This window comes from Podarcis tiliguerta (genome assembly GCF_965153285.1).
Source record: "Podarcis tiliguerta genome assembly, chromosome: 1".
NCBI classification, from domain to species: Eukaryota; Metazoa; Chordata; class Lepidosauria; order Squamata; family Lacertidae; genus Podarcis; species Podarcis tiliguerta.
In genome coordinates, this window is record NC_139534.1 from 131658496 (window position 1) to 131674974 (window position 16479).

Below are 16479 nucleotides of genomic sequence, written 5' to 3' on the forward strand. Positions count from 1 at the left end.
CCTTATTTTCAAATCTGTAAGTTGACAGCTATGGTCTTCACACACAACCCCCCTCCCCCCCCCATTCCCATCATCGCAGTTACCTGGATGGAGCTGATCATGGTACTGAGAGCAAAGACAGTGGCTGAATCTCGCAGGGTTGACTGGCTGTCAAAGGTCCCCTGAGTGTCCATCAGCAGCACAGCCACCTGCAGGAGACAGAAAAAAGGTTTCCAGGATTGTCCTTTATTATTATTATTAATAATAATAATAATAATTCATTATTTGTACCCTGACCATCTGGCCGGGTTTCCCCAGCCACTCTGGGCGGCTTCCACAGAGACCAAAAATACACTAAGATGTCACACATTAAAAACTTCCCTGAACAGGGCTGCCTTAAGATGTCTTCTGAATGTCAGGTAGTTGTTTATCGCTTTGACATCTAGGCACCCGCCCTGTGGAACGCCCTCCCATCAGATGTCAAAGAGATAAACAACTACCTGACATTCAGAAGACATCTGAAGGCAGCCCTGTTCAGGGAAGTTTTTAATATGTGACATTTTAGTGTATTTTTCATGTTTGTTGGAAGCTGCCCAGAGTGGCTGGGGAAACCCAACCAGATAGGCGGGGTACAAATAATAAATTATTATTATTATTATTATTATTATTATTATTATTATTATTATTATTATTATGTAATGAAGAAGAGTGTTTATATGCTTGCTCCCAAGCTTATAACACATTTGAAACTATATTCTGTATTTTATGCCCAAAAGTATTTTGCCTGTGCTTGACAGAACAATGCATGACAGACCTTGAATCTGTAAGTAAAGCATTTTAAACTTACTTAACAGTGTGCACATTGCAAGAGGGGTAGAAAGAGTCAGCTGCTGCGTTCAGCTGACAGAATAAAAAGATTTAACAATCTATGTTTCCAATGCTATACTACTGCTTAACTTTTATTAGTTTAAGACTCTGCTACGGGGGGATCTCTGTATGCTAGCCCTGCATTTTGAATCCAGGCACCCAGCCAATTCATTTGTTGTTCACCCACACATGCAGGTCCACAGGGATAGATATATTTTAATTCCCCCACAATTTGCAATTTTATTCCTCCACAAGAGGTGGTACCACCCACTTTAGGAACCACTGAGGTAGACCAACCGGATCAGCCAAAAGGACTGCACGGCGGTAGCTGTGAGTAATAATAAATAATATTTTATTTATACCCCACCCTTCCCGGTTCAGAAAACCGGGCTCAGGGTGGCTAACAACAAATTTAAAACACTTAATTGATGCAACAAAAAACCAGCATAAAATACAGTATAAAACGTGAATAACAATAAATTCAGAATTCAAAAATCAATTTAGGGGGGAAATCCATCCAATAAACATTAGATGATCCCCAGGGCTAGCTGGCTAAATTAGTCCTATTTGGGCCAGTGAGGAGACCAGGGGAGAATTAGCTGTGGGATCCCAGAGCGGGTAATCTTCATAAAAAGGGGAGGGGGAGGGAAGGAAGGGGAATAAAAGATCAGGCTAAGTTCAAATTGAAAGCCAGGTGGAATAGCTCTGTCTTACAGGCCCTGCGGAAGGAGGTTAAATCCTGCAGGGCCCTGGTCTCCTGGGACAGAGTTGCGGCAAGGAGCTGCCTACCTTGTTCCCATCGGGCTTGTCCACGAGGAAGACTTCGCTCCAGATCTGGATGCCTGTCGTCTCCCGCTCTGACCCGCCTCTCCAGGAAAAGCCCGTCAGAGGTTCATTGTAGTCACCAACCCAGTCTGCCAACTCCTGCAAGGTGGAGAGATGGCAAGCGGCAGTTGATTCTGTTAGTTCCCGTAACTGGTGGGCCAAATCAGATCGAGATTAGTATCCTAGGTAAAGGTAAAGGGTAAAGGGACCCCTGACCATTAGGTCCAGTCGTGACCAACTCTGGGGCTGTGGAGCTCATCTCACTTTGCTGGCCGAGGGAGCCGGCGTACAGCTTCCGGGTCATGTGGCCAGCATGACTAAGCCGCTTCTGGCTAACCAGAGCAGCGCACGGAAACGCCGTTTACCTTCCCACCGGAGTGGTACCTATTTATCTACTTGCACTTTGACGTGCTTTTGAATTGCTAGGTTGGCAGGAGCTGGGACTGAGCAACGGGAGCTAACCCCGTCGCGGGGATTTGAACCGCCAACCTTCTGATCGGCAAGTCCTAGGCTCTGTGGTTTAACCCACAGCGCCACCCGCGTCCCTTTTAGTATCCTACCTGGAGGCTAAACCAATCTCCCATTTTTGCTACCTGTCAAGAACTTGGCACAGGCCACAAAGCATAGCTGGAGAGTCGCTTTGTCCCAGGGTGTGCGTGTGTCACTAGAGATGCAAGCCTGCATGAAGGGGTGAGGGAGAGGGACTGAAGGGCGTGTGTCATCATACGGGGCGTTATTCCGTGAAATATTTGCACTCGGAAAAGGATTAGTGTTTGTGCAATGGGATCTCTCCTCCCCATGAACCAAGCCCAGATCTGCTCTGGGGAGCGGAGGATCCCCCAGAACAGATTTAGAGGGAGCACTGGGGAGAATGTCCCACTGCTCAAGGAGAAATAAGAAATGCCTTCCTTAAAAGGTAAAGGGACCCCTGACCATTAGGTCCAGTCATGGCCGACTCTGGGGTTGCGGCGCTCATCTCGCTGTATCAGCCGAGGGAGCCGGTGTACAGCTTCCGGGTCATGTGGCCAGCATGACTAAGCCGCTTCTGGCAAACCAGAGCAGCACATGGAAACGCTGTTTACCTCCCCGCCAGAGCGGTATCTATTTATCTACTTGCACTTTGATGTGCTTTCGAACAGCTAGGTTGGCAGGAGCAGGGACCAAGTAACAGGAGCTCAGCCCATCGCAGGGATTCGAACTGCTGACCTTCTGATCGGCAAGCCCTAGGCTCTGTGGTTTAACCCACAGTGCCACCTGCGTCCCCCCACGTTAGTGCTGTCCCAAGTACAATCCATAGGGCTTACTTTGGAGGCTTTTCCAGTGGAAAAGTTGCCCAGGCTAAAAACAATGGGAAAAGCAGGCAGCATACCCGATCCACCGTATTATTTTAATTGGATTTAATATTGCATCTTTACAGCGCTGTAACATGTCCTGGGACCTTACGGTGAAAAGATCCTGGTTGGCGTCTCTGTTGCATTTGAATGGCTTTTAGACGTGTGCTCCTGTTCTTGTTGCTTTAAATTGTTTTTATAGAAACCTGTAATGGCTTAAATAGATGCAAATGTTCCAGCAGCCTCGCTTCAAGCGCACAATTGTTCTGAGCATGCTTTTATTGCGCCGTAAATTGTTCCGGGATGCCATGTGGATATTGATGGGTAAAGGAAATAAATCAATGACAATGAAAATACACACTACTATTATGGCTGGGAAGCTGGGGCTACACGCAGATCAATAGCTCTCAAGATCTTGGCAACGTGTCTGCTTAGGGTGCCAAATGTCTGGGGCGTCCCCGGAGCTGTCAGAACAGCGCGCTGTGTTGCATTCTGGACGCTGGACAGATCCCCTCGACATTAGGACTGGCCAGACATTTATGTGAGTTCTGGGACAAGGAGCTGGCCCCTAGCCCACGCCCCCTAACCCAAAGGAGAGAGTCAGGAATTGTTCCTTACAGCACCTTCCCTGCTTAACACCCAAGTGGCAAGGGCACGGTGTTAGAATTCCTGCTCCGTGATTGCAGTCATGGGATTGTTGTCTTTCACATGACGGTGTATGTTTTGACTCCACAGAGTGGGAAGTGACAGAGACAGGATGTTTGTGTTCCTGCGTTCCGTGAAGTGGGACTATTGTCCTTTCTTTTTTCTCTTTGCTGTCTGATGCTAGAGAGGGGGAGCCATGTTGCAGTGTTCCGTGTGTGTTGATATGTAAATAAAGTAGATTAGCCAAAATGCTGAGGTGCTGAGGTCTGTTATGCAACTGCGCAAACTCTGCGGATCCCTAACATAGCTGTCAACTTTTCCCTTTTCTTGCAAGGAATCCTATTCGGAATAAGGGAATTTCCCTTTTAAAAAGGGGAAAGTTGGCAGCTATGATCCCTAAGTGTGCTGGTCTGTTGGCATCGGTCGCTGTGATGTTCGGGCTGAAGAAAGCTTTTGAAGCTCCTGAACAGAAGACCAGGAGGAAGAGAACATGCCAGTCGGGCATGTGTCTCTGCCAGGGTCCTACTCGAGTGTAGGCTGAACTCCTGACACACAGCTCACACTTCGCCACCACCCCAGCAGGAGAAAGCCTGTGGGAACCATCAGGACAAGCCAGTTCACTGGCCTCCCCTTCCCCACCCTCCATTGCCTGGGACCCTTAAAAGGAAGAGTTATTGTTTCGGTACTTACTCTTGCTCTCTCTTAAATGTTTTAATGCAGAATAGTAATCCTGCTGTCTTTTTGGCAGGAAAACAAATGCATTTTATTGCTTCTGAAATGTTCAGATTTAGCATTATTTTTTATTGTATTGCTGTTATTATTATTACTTCAGAGTTTATTAAATTTATATGCCACCCTTCATACAAAGATCGCCGGGTGGTTTACAGTATAAAAGAAATTCAAAATTCAAAGCCTAAGAAAACAAACCAACCCCCCACCAAAATATTATTACTTACTACATTTATTTCATAGCAACACAGAATCGTAGCGTTAGAAGGGATCCCAAGGATCATCTAGTCTGACCTCCTGCAATGTAGGAATGTCAACTAAGGCATCCATGGCCTCCATCAAACCTTTGCATTGGTTTATTTGTATTTGCATTTTTCATTTCATTTGTTAGTCGCTCTTCCTTGCCAGCCTGACTCAAAGTGGCTTACACACGTACACAAACACATACCACACCCTGACAAACAAAAGCCCACATACGTTCATAGATAAAATCAAGAATACATTTTAACACATTAAAGATAAAGGCCAATGGTCTGGTGAAAGAGGAATGTTTTCGCCTGGTGCCTAAAGGTGTGTAATGAGTGACAGTGCCAGGCAAGCCTTCCTGGGGGAAGCATTCCACGAGCAGGGAGCCACCAAAGAAAAGGCCCTCCAGACTGACACAAATTTGCATTTGCACTGTTTGTGAGCCGCCTTGGGGTGCTTTTTTTTCTGCCGAAAGGAGGCGTATGAATAAATAAGAACAGAACATCTGCCCAACCTTGCCTATTGAAACTGAAATACTTTATTGTCACTTGTACAACTTGTATACAGTGAAATTACACAAGCACCCATAGCTGCCAACCTTCCCTTTTTTTGCAGGAAATCCCCTTATTCCAGCGCCGTTTCCCGCTGCTTCCCGCATTGTTAGATATCCCGTAGACTGTCCCCGGGACAGGTGAGGCTGCTGATCCCTTATTTTCAAATCTGAAAGTTGACAGCTATGCGAGCACCCCCCACTCAGCTCTCTTAGTCTTAATTCCCCTCGTTTACTGACACACACCCACCAAACCCGAAAGTCAGTTGCCCTGTTGTTATCTTTTCATTTACCAGCCTAACAGCCCACAGATAGAAGCTGTTCTTTACCCTGTTGGTGCGACTAATCCTGCTTCTATATCTTCTGCCCGAGGGCAGGAGATCAAAAAAGTGCCGGCCAGGGTGTGAATCATTCCTGAGAATTTCCCTCACTCTCCTGAGGCAACGTTCTTCCGCTATTTCATCCAGCAGATTCACGGGACAGCCCATAATACAGTGGTACCCCGCAAGACGAATGCCTCGCAAGACGGAAAACCCACTAGACGAAAGGGTTTTCCGTTTTTCAATGCGCTTCGCAGGACGAATTTCCCTATGGGCTTGCTTCGCAAGACGAAAATGTCTTGCGAGTCCTGAGATTTTTTTCCGCTCCCCACCCCCTTTTTCTAAGGCACTAAGCTGCTAATAGCCTTTTAGCAGCTAATCCGCTAATCCCTTAAGACTTTAATAGCCGCTAATAGCCGCTAAACCGCTAATAGTGCTAATCCGCTAAGCCGCTAATAGGGTTGCTTCGCAAGACGAAAAAACCGCTAGACGAAGAGACTCGCGGAACGAATTAATTTTGTCTTGCGAGGCACCACTGTATAATATTGCGAGGGAAGTGGACAGATCCCAAAAGCTGATTTGCTCCTGCCCTAGTGGGGAGGCCTGAAGATGCGGAACGAGACCACGTGAGGCCCACCTACCATGTTGTACATGTATCTCAACATGAAGTCCATCAGGAACGACTTGCCCTTCCGGAAAGCCCCGGCCACGGAGACGGCCACCACCTCGCGGTCTCGGACGGCTTCCGAAAGCAAGATGCGGTTGAGGGCCTCTTCGTCCAGCTCAAAGGAGTGGTCATCCTTCACGATGAGCACCTGCACCGGGCGGGCCTTCCCGTCGGACTCCTCCTCCTCCGAGCTCCACTCGTAATTCTTTTCAGAGAAGCCACCTGTGTCGGAAGAGAGCAGCCCCCAGGGTCAGGTCCCAGCAGCAGAGGGTAGAGCTGAATTAGCCCCTTCAACCACCACCCTCCGGCTCCCATCAGCTAGTGGCGTAGCGTGGGTTGTCAGCACCCGGGGCAAGGCAAGTAATTTGCACCCCCTAACCCGTGGATTTGCGCCCCCTAACCCGTGGATTTGCGCCCCCTAACCCGTGGATTTGTGCCCCCTAACCCTAACCCCCAGATGTTGCGCCCGGTGCGGCCAGCCCCCCCTGCACCCCCCACGCTACGCCACTGCCATCAGCCCCAGCCATCATGCCCAATGGCCAGGAATCATAGAATCATACAGTTGCGATGAACCCTCAAGAATCATCTAGTCCAACCCTCTGCAATTGTCATACACTGGAGGATGGATGGCGGAGAATGGTTGAAGGATGGATGGCGGCTAACAGATTGAGGCTGAATCTTGACAAGACAGGAGTACTGTTTTGGGGGGACAGGGGGCGGGCGGGTGTGGGGGACTCCCTGGTCCTGAATAGGGCAACTGTGCCCCTAAAGGACCAGGTGCGCAGCCTGGGAGTCATTTTGGACTCACAGCTGTCCATGGAGGCGCAGGTCAATTCTGTGTCCAGGGCGACTGTTTACCAGCTCCATCTGGTACGCAGGATGAAACCCTACCTGCCCACAGACTGTCTCGCCAGAGTGGTGCATGCTCTGGTTATCTCCCACTTGGACTACTGCAATGCGCTCTATGTGGGGCTACCTTTGAAGGTGACCCGGAAACGACAACTAATCCAGAATGCGGCAGCTAGACTGCTGACTGGGAGCAGCCGCCAAGACCACATAACACCAGTCTTGAAAGACCTACATTGGCTCCCAGTACGTTTCCGAGCACAATTCAAAGTGTTGGTGCTGACCTTTAAAGCCCTAAACGGCCTCGGTCCAGTATATCTGAAGGAGCGTCTCCACCCCCATCGTTCTGCCTGGACACTGAGGTCCAGCTCTGAGGGCCTTCTGGCGGTTCCCTCACTGCGAGAGGCCAAGTTACAGGGAACCAGGCAGAGGGCTTTCTCGGTAGTGGCGCCTGCCCTGTGGAACGCCCTCCCATCAGATGTCAAAGTGATAAACAACTACCTGACATTCAGAAGACATCTGAGGCAGCCCTGTTCAGGGAAGTTTTTAATATGTGACATTTTAGTGTATTTTTCATCTTTGTTGGAAGCCGCCCAGAGTGGCTGGGGAAACCCAGCCAGATGGGTGGGGTACAAATAATAAATTATTATTATTATTATTATTATTATTATTATTATTATTATTATTATTGACACATTGCAGGAATCTCAACTAGAACATCCTTGACAGATGGCCATCCAGCCTCTACTTAGAAACCTGCAAGGAAAGAGCTGTCTAACAACTCTTACTGTCAGAAAGGTATTCCTGATGTTTAGCCTGACTCTCTTTTGTTGGGATTTGTAGCCCAGAACACCTGAGGGAAGGTTCTAAATTCAGGTAGGTAGCCGTGTTGGTCTGACACAGTCAAAATATTTAAAAAAATTAAAAAATTGTCCGGTAGCACCTTAGATACCAACTAAGTTTGCCTTATAGAAACCACCTAGGGACGCGGGTGGTGCTGTGGTCTAAACCACTGAGCCTCTCCGGCTCACCGATCAGAAGGTCAGTGGTTCGAATCCCCGTGATGGGGTGAGCTCCCGTTGCTCAGTCCCAGCTCCTGCCAACCTAGCAGTTCGAAAGCACACCAGTGCGAGTAGATAAATAGGTACCACTGTGGCGGGAAGATAAATGGCGCTTCTGTGTGCTCTGGTTTCCATCATGGTGTCCCGTTACGCCAGAAGCGGTTTAGTCCTGCTGGCCACATGACCCAGAAAGCTGTCTGCGGACAAACACTGGCTCCCTTGGCCTGAAAGCAAGATGAGCCCCATAGTAACCTTTGACTGGGCTTAACCATCCAGGGGTCCTTTAACTTACCTTTAGTAAAGGTAAAGGGATCCCTGACCATTAGGTCCAGTCATGACCGACTCTGGGCTTGCAGCGCTCATCTCGCTTTATTGGCCGAGGGAGCCGGCGTTTGTCCGCAGACAGCTTCCAGGTCATGTGGCCAGCATGACTAAGCCACTTCTGGCGAACCAGAGCAGCGCACGGAAACGCCGTTTACCTTCCCGCCGGAGTGGTACCTATTGATCTACTTGCACTTTGACGTGCTTTCGAACTGCTAGGTTGGCAGGAACAGGGACCGAGCAACAGGAGCTCACCCCGTAGCGGGGATTCGAACCGCCGACCTACTGATCAGCAAGTCCTAGGCTCTGTGGTTTAACCCACAGTGCCACCCACGTCTAACTTACCTTTAGAAACCACCTAACCCAGGTATTCTTCCTGTAGCAGAAGTGACTCTCTGGGATCTCGGACAAAGAAGGTCTTTTGCACCAGCTGCTACCTGAACCTTCTTTTAAGGAGAGACGAAAGACTGAGCCCTAGCTATTCTGTATGCAAAGTACATACACACTCTTTTACTGAGCTATGGGCCCGTCCATCCTTGCCATTCAATCTGGTTGCAAACTCACTGTCAATTATCGGTGAATTTGGCAGCATTTTAAAGCTGCTTTTGCACTGCGAGAAACCAGCCCCCACCCTAGCATGAGCCAGCACAGAAACTGACTTCCAAGAAAGCTATTTCTGGCCCCAACTGATTCTCATTTGCCTGGAAATAAAGGGACTTGGTCTATCACACAACCCAAGATGTGCTTTCAAGCCAATCTGGTCTTCCTTTGCTTTGGCAACATCTTATGGAATGTCACCTCTGCAATTATATCGCCCATTAAGCTGTTTGGTTTAAAAAGTCATTGGGGAAGTTTCCCTTAAATAATTTAAACAACAACAACACACCAAACCTGTATTATCACATGTGGAATTTGCCACAAAGCTGAACAGAAACTTCAGCCGTAATAGTTGGGCATCTTTGATTTATTCCATGTATATCCCACCATTTTGTGGCACACAAAGAATCACAGCGTTGGAAGGGACAACAACCCTGTGAGGTAGGTTAGGCCAAGAAGCAACGGAGCTGGCAAAAAATTTCCAGTTGATGCCAGCTTCCAGGCAGGAAGGAAATACTGTTTAATCTAAGCTGTTTTCTGGGAATATTGACATTCCATTTTAGCTGCAGCTGCTGCCAAAAGGAAATTAGCTTTGGTGAGATCTTAGCTAGCGTCCGTGGTCAGTGGCAGTGAATTCCATCATTAAGTCATATCATCATACAGTTGTAGAGTTGGAAGGGACCACGAGGGTCATCTAGTCCAACCCCCTTAAACCCAGGAATCACAGCTAGACAAAATGAATGGACTACGCAGAATTGGATAAAATGAAAGGAAGGATTCGAAACCTGCGGGACCAGAGATTTACAGAAGATTGGAAGAAGTATATGAACTATCTAAAGAGCAATTGTAATCAACAAATTACGCTTAGTAGGACTACAAGAAGTTTTGTAAGGAGAAGTATATGAAACATTACAACGTAGAAAAAGAATAGAGATATTAGTTATGAGATTGTAATAGGGAAAGTAAGAAATGTATACTAAGAGATTAGATCGGAAAATTTTCAGATGAGATTGATGGAAGTCAAAAAAAAGTATAAGATGTAAAAGTATGTTTAATTACTGTTGAAAATGATATGTTAAAAAACTAATAAAAAATTATATAAAAAATAAAAAATAAAGCGGGATATCAAATCCAAAACTCTTCTTCTCCAAGAAGAACAGCTCACCACTTTCCGACTGAGACTGTTCCACAGTTGAACAGCTCTCACTGACGTTCTTCCTGGTGTTTATGCCCAATAAGAGTTTTAAAAATAAGAGTTTTAAAATACGCCTGCTTCTTGGGAGAAAAGCAATGACAAACCTAGGCAGCATCTTAAAAAGCAGAGACATCACCTTGCCAACAAAGGTCTGTATAGTTAAAGGTATGGTTTTCCCAGTAGTGATGTATGGAAGTTAGAGCTGGACCATAAAGAAGGCTGATAGCCGAAGAATTCATGCTTTTGAATTATGGTGCTGGAGGAGACTCTTGAGAGTCCCACGGACTGCAAGAAGATCAAACGCATCCATTCTGAAGGAAATCAGCCCTGAGTGCTCATTGGAAGGACAGATCCTGAAGCTGAGGCTCCAAGACTTTGAGAAGACCTCATGAGAAGAGAAGACTCCCTGGGAAAGACCCTGATGTTGGGAAAGATGGAGGGCACAAGGAGAAGGGGACGACAGAGGACGAGATGGTGGGACAGTGTTCTCGAAGCTACCAGCATGAGTTTGACCAAGCTGTGGGAGGCAGTGGAAGACAGGAGTGCCTGGCGTGCTCTGGTCCACGGGGTCACGAAGAGTCGGACACGACTAAACGACTAAACAACAAGATACCTACAAACCACCTTGAACTATTTTGAGTTCATGCAGAGTTTGTTCTACTTCTCTGCAGTATTTAAAGGAAAAGCCTGCAACTCAACCAGACCCTTCTCCCAATCGCAGCTGCATGGCTAAGGCAGGGAGGGAGGGAGGGAGAGCAGTATGGGAAGAGCTCTGTCAATCTTCACAGCTGCTCCGGAGGAATTGGCATCAGAGGACTTGCTGCAAAGACAAAATTTGCTACTTGGGGTTTGCAGTTGCTTGTAAAGTAGAAGAACATGAGTGAGGCAGGGCTGGGAGAATGGGTGATGGAGGAGTCACTCTAGCTAGCATAAAGGCTATTTTGTTTTTTTAGGAGGAAATCATTTTCTAAAAGATGCACACGGCACTCGGCAGCCATATTAAGAAACACGGTTGGTTACAAATAAATCATAACCCCTTACACAACGCATTTTTTCAGTCTTTGAAGGCACTTCACATACTTGATCTCAGCACTCTCTACAAAAACAACAGGTCGACATTACTATTTCCAGGTTGCAGATAATAGAAAATAATAATAATAATAATAATAATAATAATAATAATAATAATAATAATTTATTTATACCCTGCCCACTCTGGGCGGCTTCCAACAAAGTATTAAAATACAGTGGTCTGTTAAACATTAAAAGCTTCCCTAAACAGGGCTGCCTTCAGATGTCTTCTAAAAGTCTGGTCGTTGTTCTCTTTGACATCTGGTGGGAGGGCGTTCCACAGGGAGGGCACCACCACCAAGAAGGCCCTCTGCCTGGTTCCCTGTAACTTGGCTTCTCGCAGTGAGGGAACCGCCAGAAGGCCCTTGGAGCTGGACCTCAGTGTCCGGGCAGAATGATGGGGGTGGAGACGCTCCTTCAGGTATACTGGACCGAAGCCGTTTAGGGCTTTCAAGGTCAGCATCAACACTTCGAATTGTGCTGTAGAGTTGGAAGGGATCCCCAAAGGGCATCTAGTTCAACCCTCTGCAATGCTGGAATCACAGCTAAAGCATCCCTGACAAGCCAACCTCTATTGAAAAACATCCACCCACTTCCGAGGGTGTCCTTTCCACAGTTAAATAACTCTTGCTGTTAGAAAGTTCTTCTTGATGTTTAGTCAAGATCTTTCTTGTAATTTCAATCCATTGGTTGCTTGCTCCATCTTCTATTGTGACAGCCCTTCAGATGTTTGAAGATGGCTATCCTGTCACCTCTCAGTCCACTCTTCTTCAGGCTGAACATACCCAACTCCTTCAGCTGTTCCTCATAGTGATGAGTGAGGTCAAGAGTCTACAAACTGTGCTCCAGGACCTCTCTCAGGGGAATGGCAGATCTGTTGCCTTTGAAAGCAGCTGGCTCTCCACAATCCAGCCACATGCAGCCTTTGTGGAACATACTGAGGGTGTTCCAGGGTCCATTTTCACTTTGGAGGAGGCTGGAAGACTAACTGATCTGGCCAGCGTTTCACATGATCCAGGCCATAAGATCGTAGCCAGTGGTGGCTGGTGATTGTTGGAGCTGGTGGGACAGAAGGCAGGGAGACCCACAATAGGCAGGCAGTGACCGCCAGAACCACCCCATGAAAAGGCAGGCAGGCAGGCAGGCCAGACTGAGATTGGTGGGGCAGTGCCCCATTTCCCCTAACCATAGGTTGCATGTACCATCTTAAAAAAAGAAAAGTTCATTTGGCTGCTTTTGACACAGTTAATGTGAACCACCCTGGTCTAGGACAGCAGCTGCATTTTTAAAAATATAATACCATAGCTATTTTCCCAGTGCCTGCTCATGGAAATGTACAGAAATGAGCAATGGTTTCATATGCATTTTTGAAAATTGCAAATAGATTTTTAAAAATATATATCATAGAATCATAGAATCCTAGAGTTGGAAGAGACCACAAGGGCCATCGAGTCCAACCCCCTGCCAAGCAGGAAACACCATCAGAGCACTCCTGACATCTGGTTGTCAAGCCTCTGCTTAAAGACCTCCAAAGATGGAGACTCCACCACACTCCTTGGCAGCAAATTCCACTGCCGAACAGCTCTTACTGTCAGGAAGTTCTTCCTAATGTTTAGGTGGAATCTTCTTTCTTGTAGTTTGGATCCATTGCTCCGTGTCCGCTTCTCTGGAGCAGCAGAAAACAACCTTTCTCCCTCCTCTATGTGACATCCTTTTATATATTTGAACATGGCTATCATATCACCCCTTAACCTCCTCTTCTCCAGGCTAAACATGCCCAGCTACCTTAGCCATTCCTCATAAGGCATCCTTTCCAGGCCTTTGACCATTTTGGTTGCCCTCCTCTGGACACGTTCCAGTTTGTCAGTGTCCTTCTTGAACTGTGGTGCCCAGAACTGGACACAGTACTCCAGGTGAGGTCTGACCAGAGCAGAATACAGTGGCACTATTACTTCCCTTGATCTAGATGCTATACTCCTATTGATGCAGCCCAGAATTGCATTGGCTTTTTTATATGTCTTTTTAAATTAATAAGGGTGTTTGCCAATTCTGGATAGAGTGAACTAGACAGATGAACTATATGCAACACTTTAGAATTTTCTTCAGCAACCCACCCCATCCCACTAGCCCTGGGGATTTGCTGTCTGATATTGTTCCCTAGCTGGTAAATCCTGGTGAGGGGCGGAAGAGAGAGAGAGACTGTTCCAACTGGAAAACACCACAGTGGCCTTTCCCCTTCTTCATTCTGCTTCCCCTCCTCTCACCTGGACAGCTCCTCCTCCTTCAAATGCAACACTGCACAGTCACGATGAGTTGCTTAAACTCAACTCACCTTCCCCGCTTCGTACTTTGTTCTGCAAGCACAACCAGATAACATATCTGGAAAGCTATTGGGTGAAAAGGGAGGGGAATCCCCAATAAAGCATTCCAGTAACTGGGTGTGTGCCCCCCTTTTAAGGCAAACCCCCACTACACTCCCAGTTCCAAACCCACAATCCCACACGCCGGATCTATTCCACGAAAACCACCCCCTTTGTGCACAGCCCACCATCACCATTTTAATCAGGATTAATGAATGGGGCATTTACAACAAGTTCAGTGGTCACCACTATTGATATGGTTTGGAATCTTACCTACAACGGGTATGCGTCATAAGTGTGCATGGGATAAGGGTGTTGTGTTGTTGTTGTTTTAAATGACTGGGTGGCTAAGACAGGGCTAGAAGATGGTACTGAGTTCCCTAGATCAAGAAACCCCTTTTTTCCAGCTGCACTGACTACCAATTCATTCCTGGGCTCAGTTGTCTCAGTCCTGGACTTTACATTTAAAGCTCTGAATCACGGTTGGGGAAAGTGGTACCCTGTAGATTCAGCTGGACTCCCACTCCCATCATCCCTGACCACTGGCCATGCCAGGTGGGGCTGCTGGGAGTTGGAGTCCAAGAAGAAGAAGAGTTTGGATTTGATATCCCGCCTTTCACTCCCTTTAAGGAGTCTCAAAGCGGCTCACATTCTCCTTTCCCTTCCTCCCCCACAACAAACACTCTGTGAGGTGAGTGGGGCTGAGAGACTTCAGAGAAGTGTGACTGGCCCAAGGTCACCCAGCAGCTGCATCTGGAGGAGCGGGGACGCGAACCCGGTTCCCCAGATTACGAGACTACCGCTCTTAACCACTACACCACACTGGCTCTCAACACCAGGTGGGCCACAGGTTCCCCACACCGATCAATATCCTCCTTACAGCACCCAGAACAGGAAACAGCACTCCAGACAAGGTCCGACTGGTGCAGAATTAAGTCAAACTCTTGTTCCTCGTGACTCAGAAACAAAGCTTCCCTTAATGCAGCCTTAAAACTGTGTTAGCTGACTCATGTTTGACTTGTGATCAAGTGCAGCCTCCGATACACCCTTCACATGAACACATCAGGGATCCCTCGTCATGTTTGTTGCTTCCTCCCCAAACTTTGCATTGGTCTCTGTGGGACCTCTGTTTTCTACTCCTTTCTATCAAGGTCTGTTTTGAGCTTTATCCCAGACTCCTATGGTGTCAGGTGCTCCTCCCAGTTCTGTGTCATCCGCTAGTTGCACAAGGATTACGCGATGCCCAGAATTTCTACACAACGCTACCTTATTCCGTTAGCTGCCTGCAGCATCTCTGGACGGGAAGGCAGCCCACAAAATGCAGTATATATACACGTGCATTAAAATTCACCCCCTTTCCTGCTGATTCAACCTGCTAGCAAACACACTCGGCACCACACCTTTTTGGCTTCGGAGAGGTCCATCAGTTCACACATTATCACAACACGCAGACACGCTGCACAAAACCCCCAAGCCTGGGGAAGGAGGCTTAGAATCCGGTACCTCCTTCTGCAGGTAGATCACGCCTAAAATTCATGATTTAAAAAGGATCAAAACGCACCCACTCCTGCAAAAGCAACCATCACACATTATTTTAAACAGGTGGGGGGGGGGAGAGAAACCCTACCTTTGGCCACCAAGGAGTGCTAAGGGGCTACTAAAATGCATCTAACAGCCAGACACCCCCCCCTTTTTTTTTTTTTGCAAGGCCACCCTGTCTCGACCACCGTCTTCCAATTCAGGGTTTGTTTACTTCTGAACCAGGGGGAGGAGGAGAAACAATGGCTCCCCGCTCCCCACCCCTTGCATCTCTTTGGCCCCATTGTTCATCCTCTCCCTCTCCCCCCCCCCCAGCCCCGGCGGGGCTGCACCCATCCATCCTCCCTGCGCCCTGCGAGATGCGCCCCCGGGGTGGCGCCTGGGGGAGCAACATTGGGGATGGGCGCAGGGACGGGTGGCTCCTCCAGGCCTTCCTACCGCGCGCCCCGCTCCAGGATCTCCGGGGAAGGACGCAGGAAGCGCGGCCGGGCCAGACCTACCCCAGCTGTTCCTCTCCTTGCGGTGCTTGGCCATGATCGCCGCGCCCGGTGGCGGCGGCTGCGGCTGCCGCGTCGCAGGAAGGCGGTGGGGAGCCTGGGCCGGGCCTGGGGATGCTGCGGCGGCGGCGGCGAGGCGAGGACGAGCGCTGCTGCCTGGCCGAGGGAAGCGGCGCTCAGCTGCGCATCTCCGGCGGGAGGGCGCAGGGAGTGGCGGCGCAATCCGGCTGGGGCGCAACCGCGGCTGGGCGGGGACGGGGCGCCCCCTCCGCCGGCGTCAGCCTCCGCCTGCTTCGGGCGCGCGCGCGCGCGTCGCGGATCGCGGGGAGGCCGCAGCGCGGGAGCACCTGCAGGCGGCGGAGGCGGCCGCGGCCACGCGCGCGCGGCGGAGGCGCCGCTCCCGGCGCGCAGCCGGCACTGCAAATGCGCCCAAGCAGCAGCAGCAGCAGCATCGCAGGGCGCACGGGACCCCTCGAGCTTCCAGGGACGCCCCTTCGGGTACCACGAGAGGCGCTTTGGGTTGTCCCCGGAGCCGGATGCAGCTCAGCTTGGCTTTTGGTTGGGAAAAGTCCCTGCCCCGGGCAGCTTACAATCTGCGGTGCGCTGCCCTGCCGGATAGGGAGGCTGGGGTCAACAGGAAAGGACGCGCGCGCACGTGTGAACGGCACACGCGTGTTTCTGGGTGTGGGGTCCTCTGCAACAGGCGTTGCCCGGACGACAGCCGTCTCCGCATCTCTGCAGGTGGGTTAAAGCGCAACAGGAGCTGCGGAGGATGCGGAGGCCACTTTTGGGTACCGGAAAAGCAGAGGACGCAGCGTTTCTTAAGGACGGGA

The 16479-nt window shown here is 49.1% G+C and overlaps 1 protein-coding gene across 4 annotated transcripts in view; it reads right to left on the bottom strand.

Moving 5' to 3' along the window:
* The window catches only part of ATL1 (atlastin GTPase 1), a 38780-nt gene extending 22660 nt beyond the window's left edge, over window positions 1-16120 (bottom strand). For 2 of the 4 annotated variants that reach the window (XM_083436930.1, XM_083436929.1), the window contains exons 1-4: window positions 15650-15967; window positions 6134-6381; window positions 1636-1770; window positions 84-188 (exon numbers count right to left, since the gene is read on the bottom strand). In XM_083436930.1, the coding sequence (XP_083293056.1) occupies window positions 84-188; window positions 1636-1770; window positions 6134-6381; window positions 15650-15683 (522 nt within the window). In that variant the 5' untranslated portion in view covers window positions 15684-15967. Of the gene's footprint in view, window positions 1-83; window positions 189-1635; window positions 1771-6133; window positions 6382-15649 lie in introns of all 4 variants that reach the window. The other 2 variants (XM_083436932.1, XM_083436931.1) reach the window with 2 other exon arrangements.
* Window positions 16121-16479: the final 359 nt, after the last annotated feature.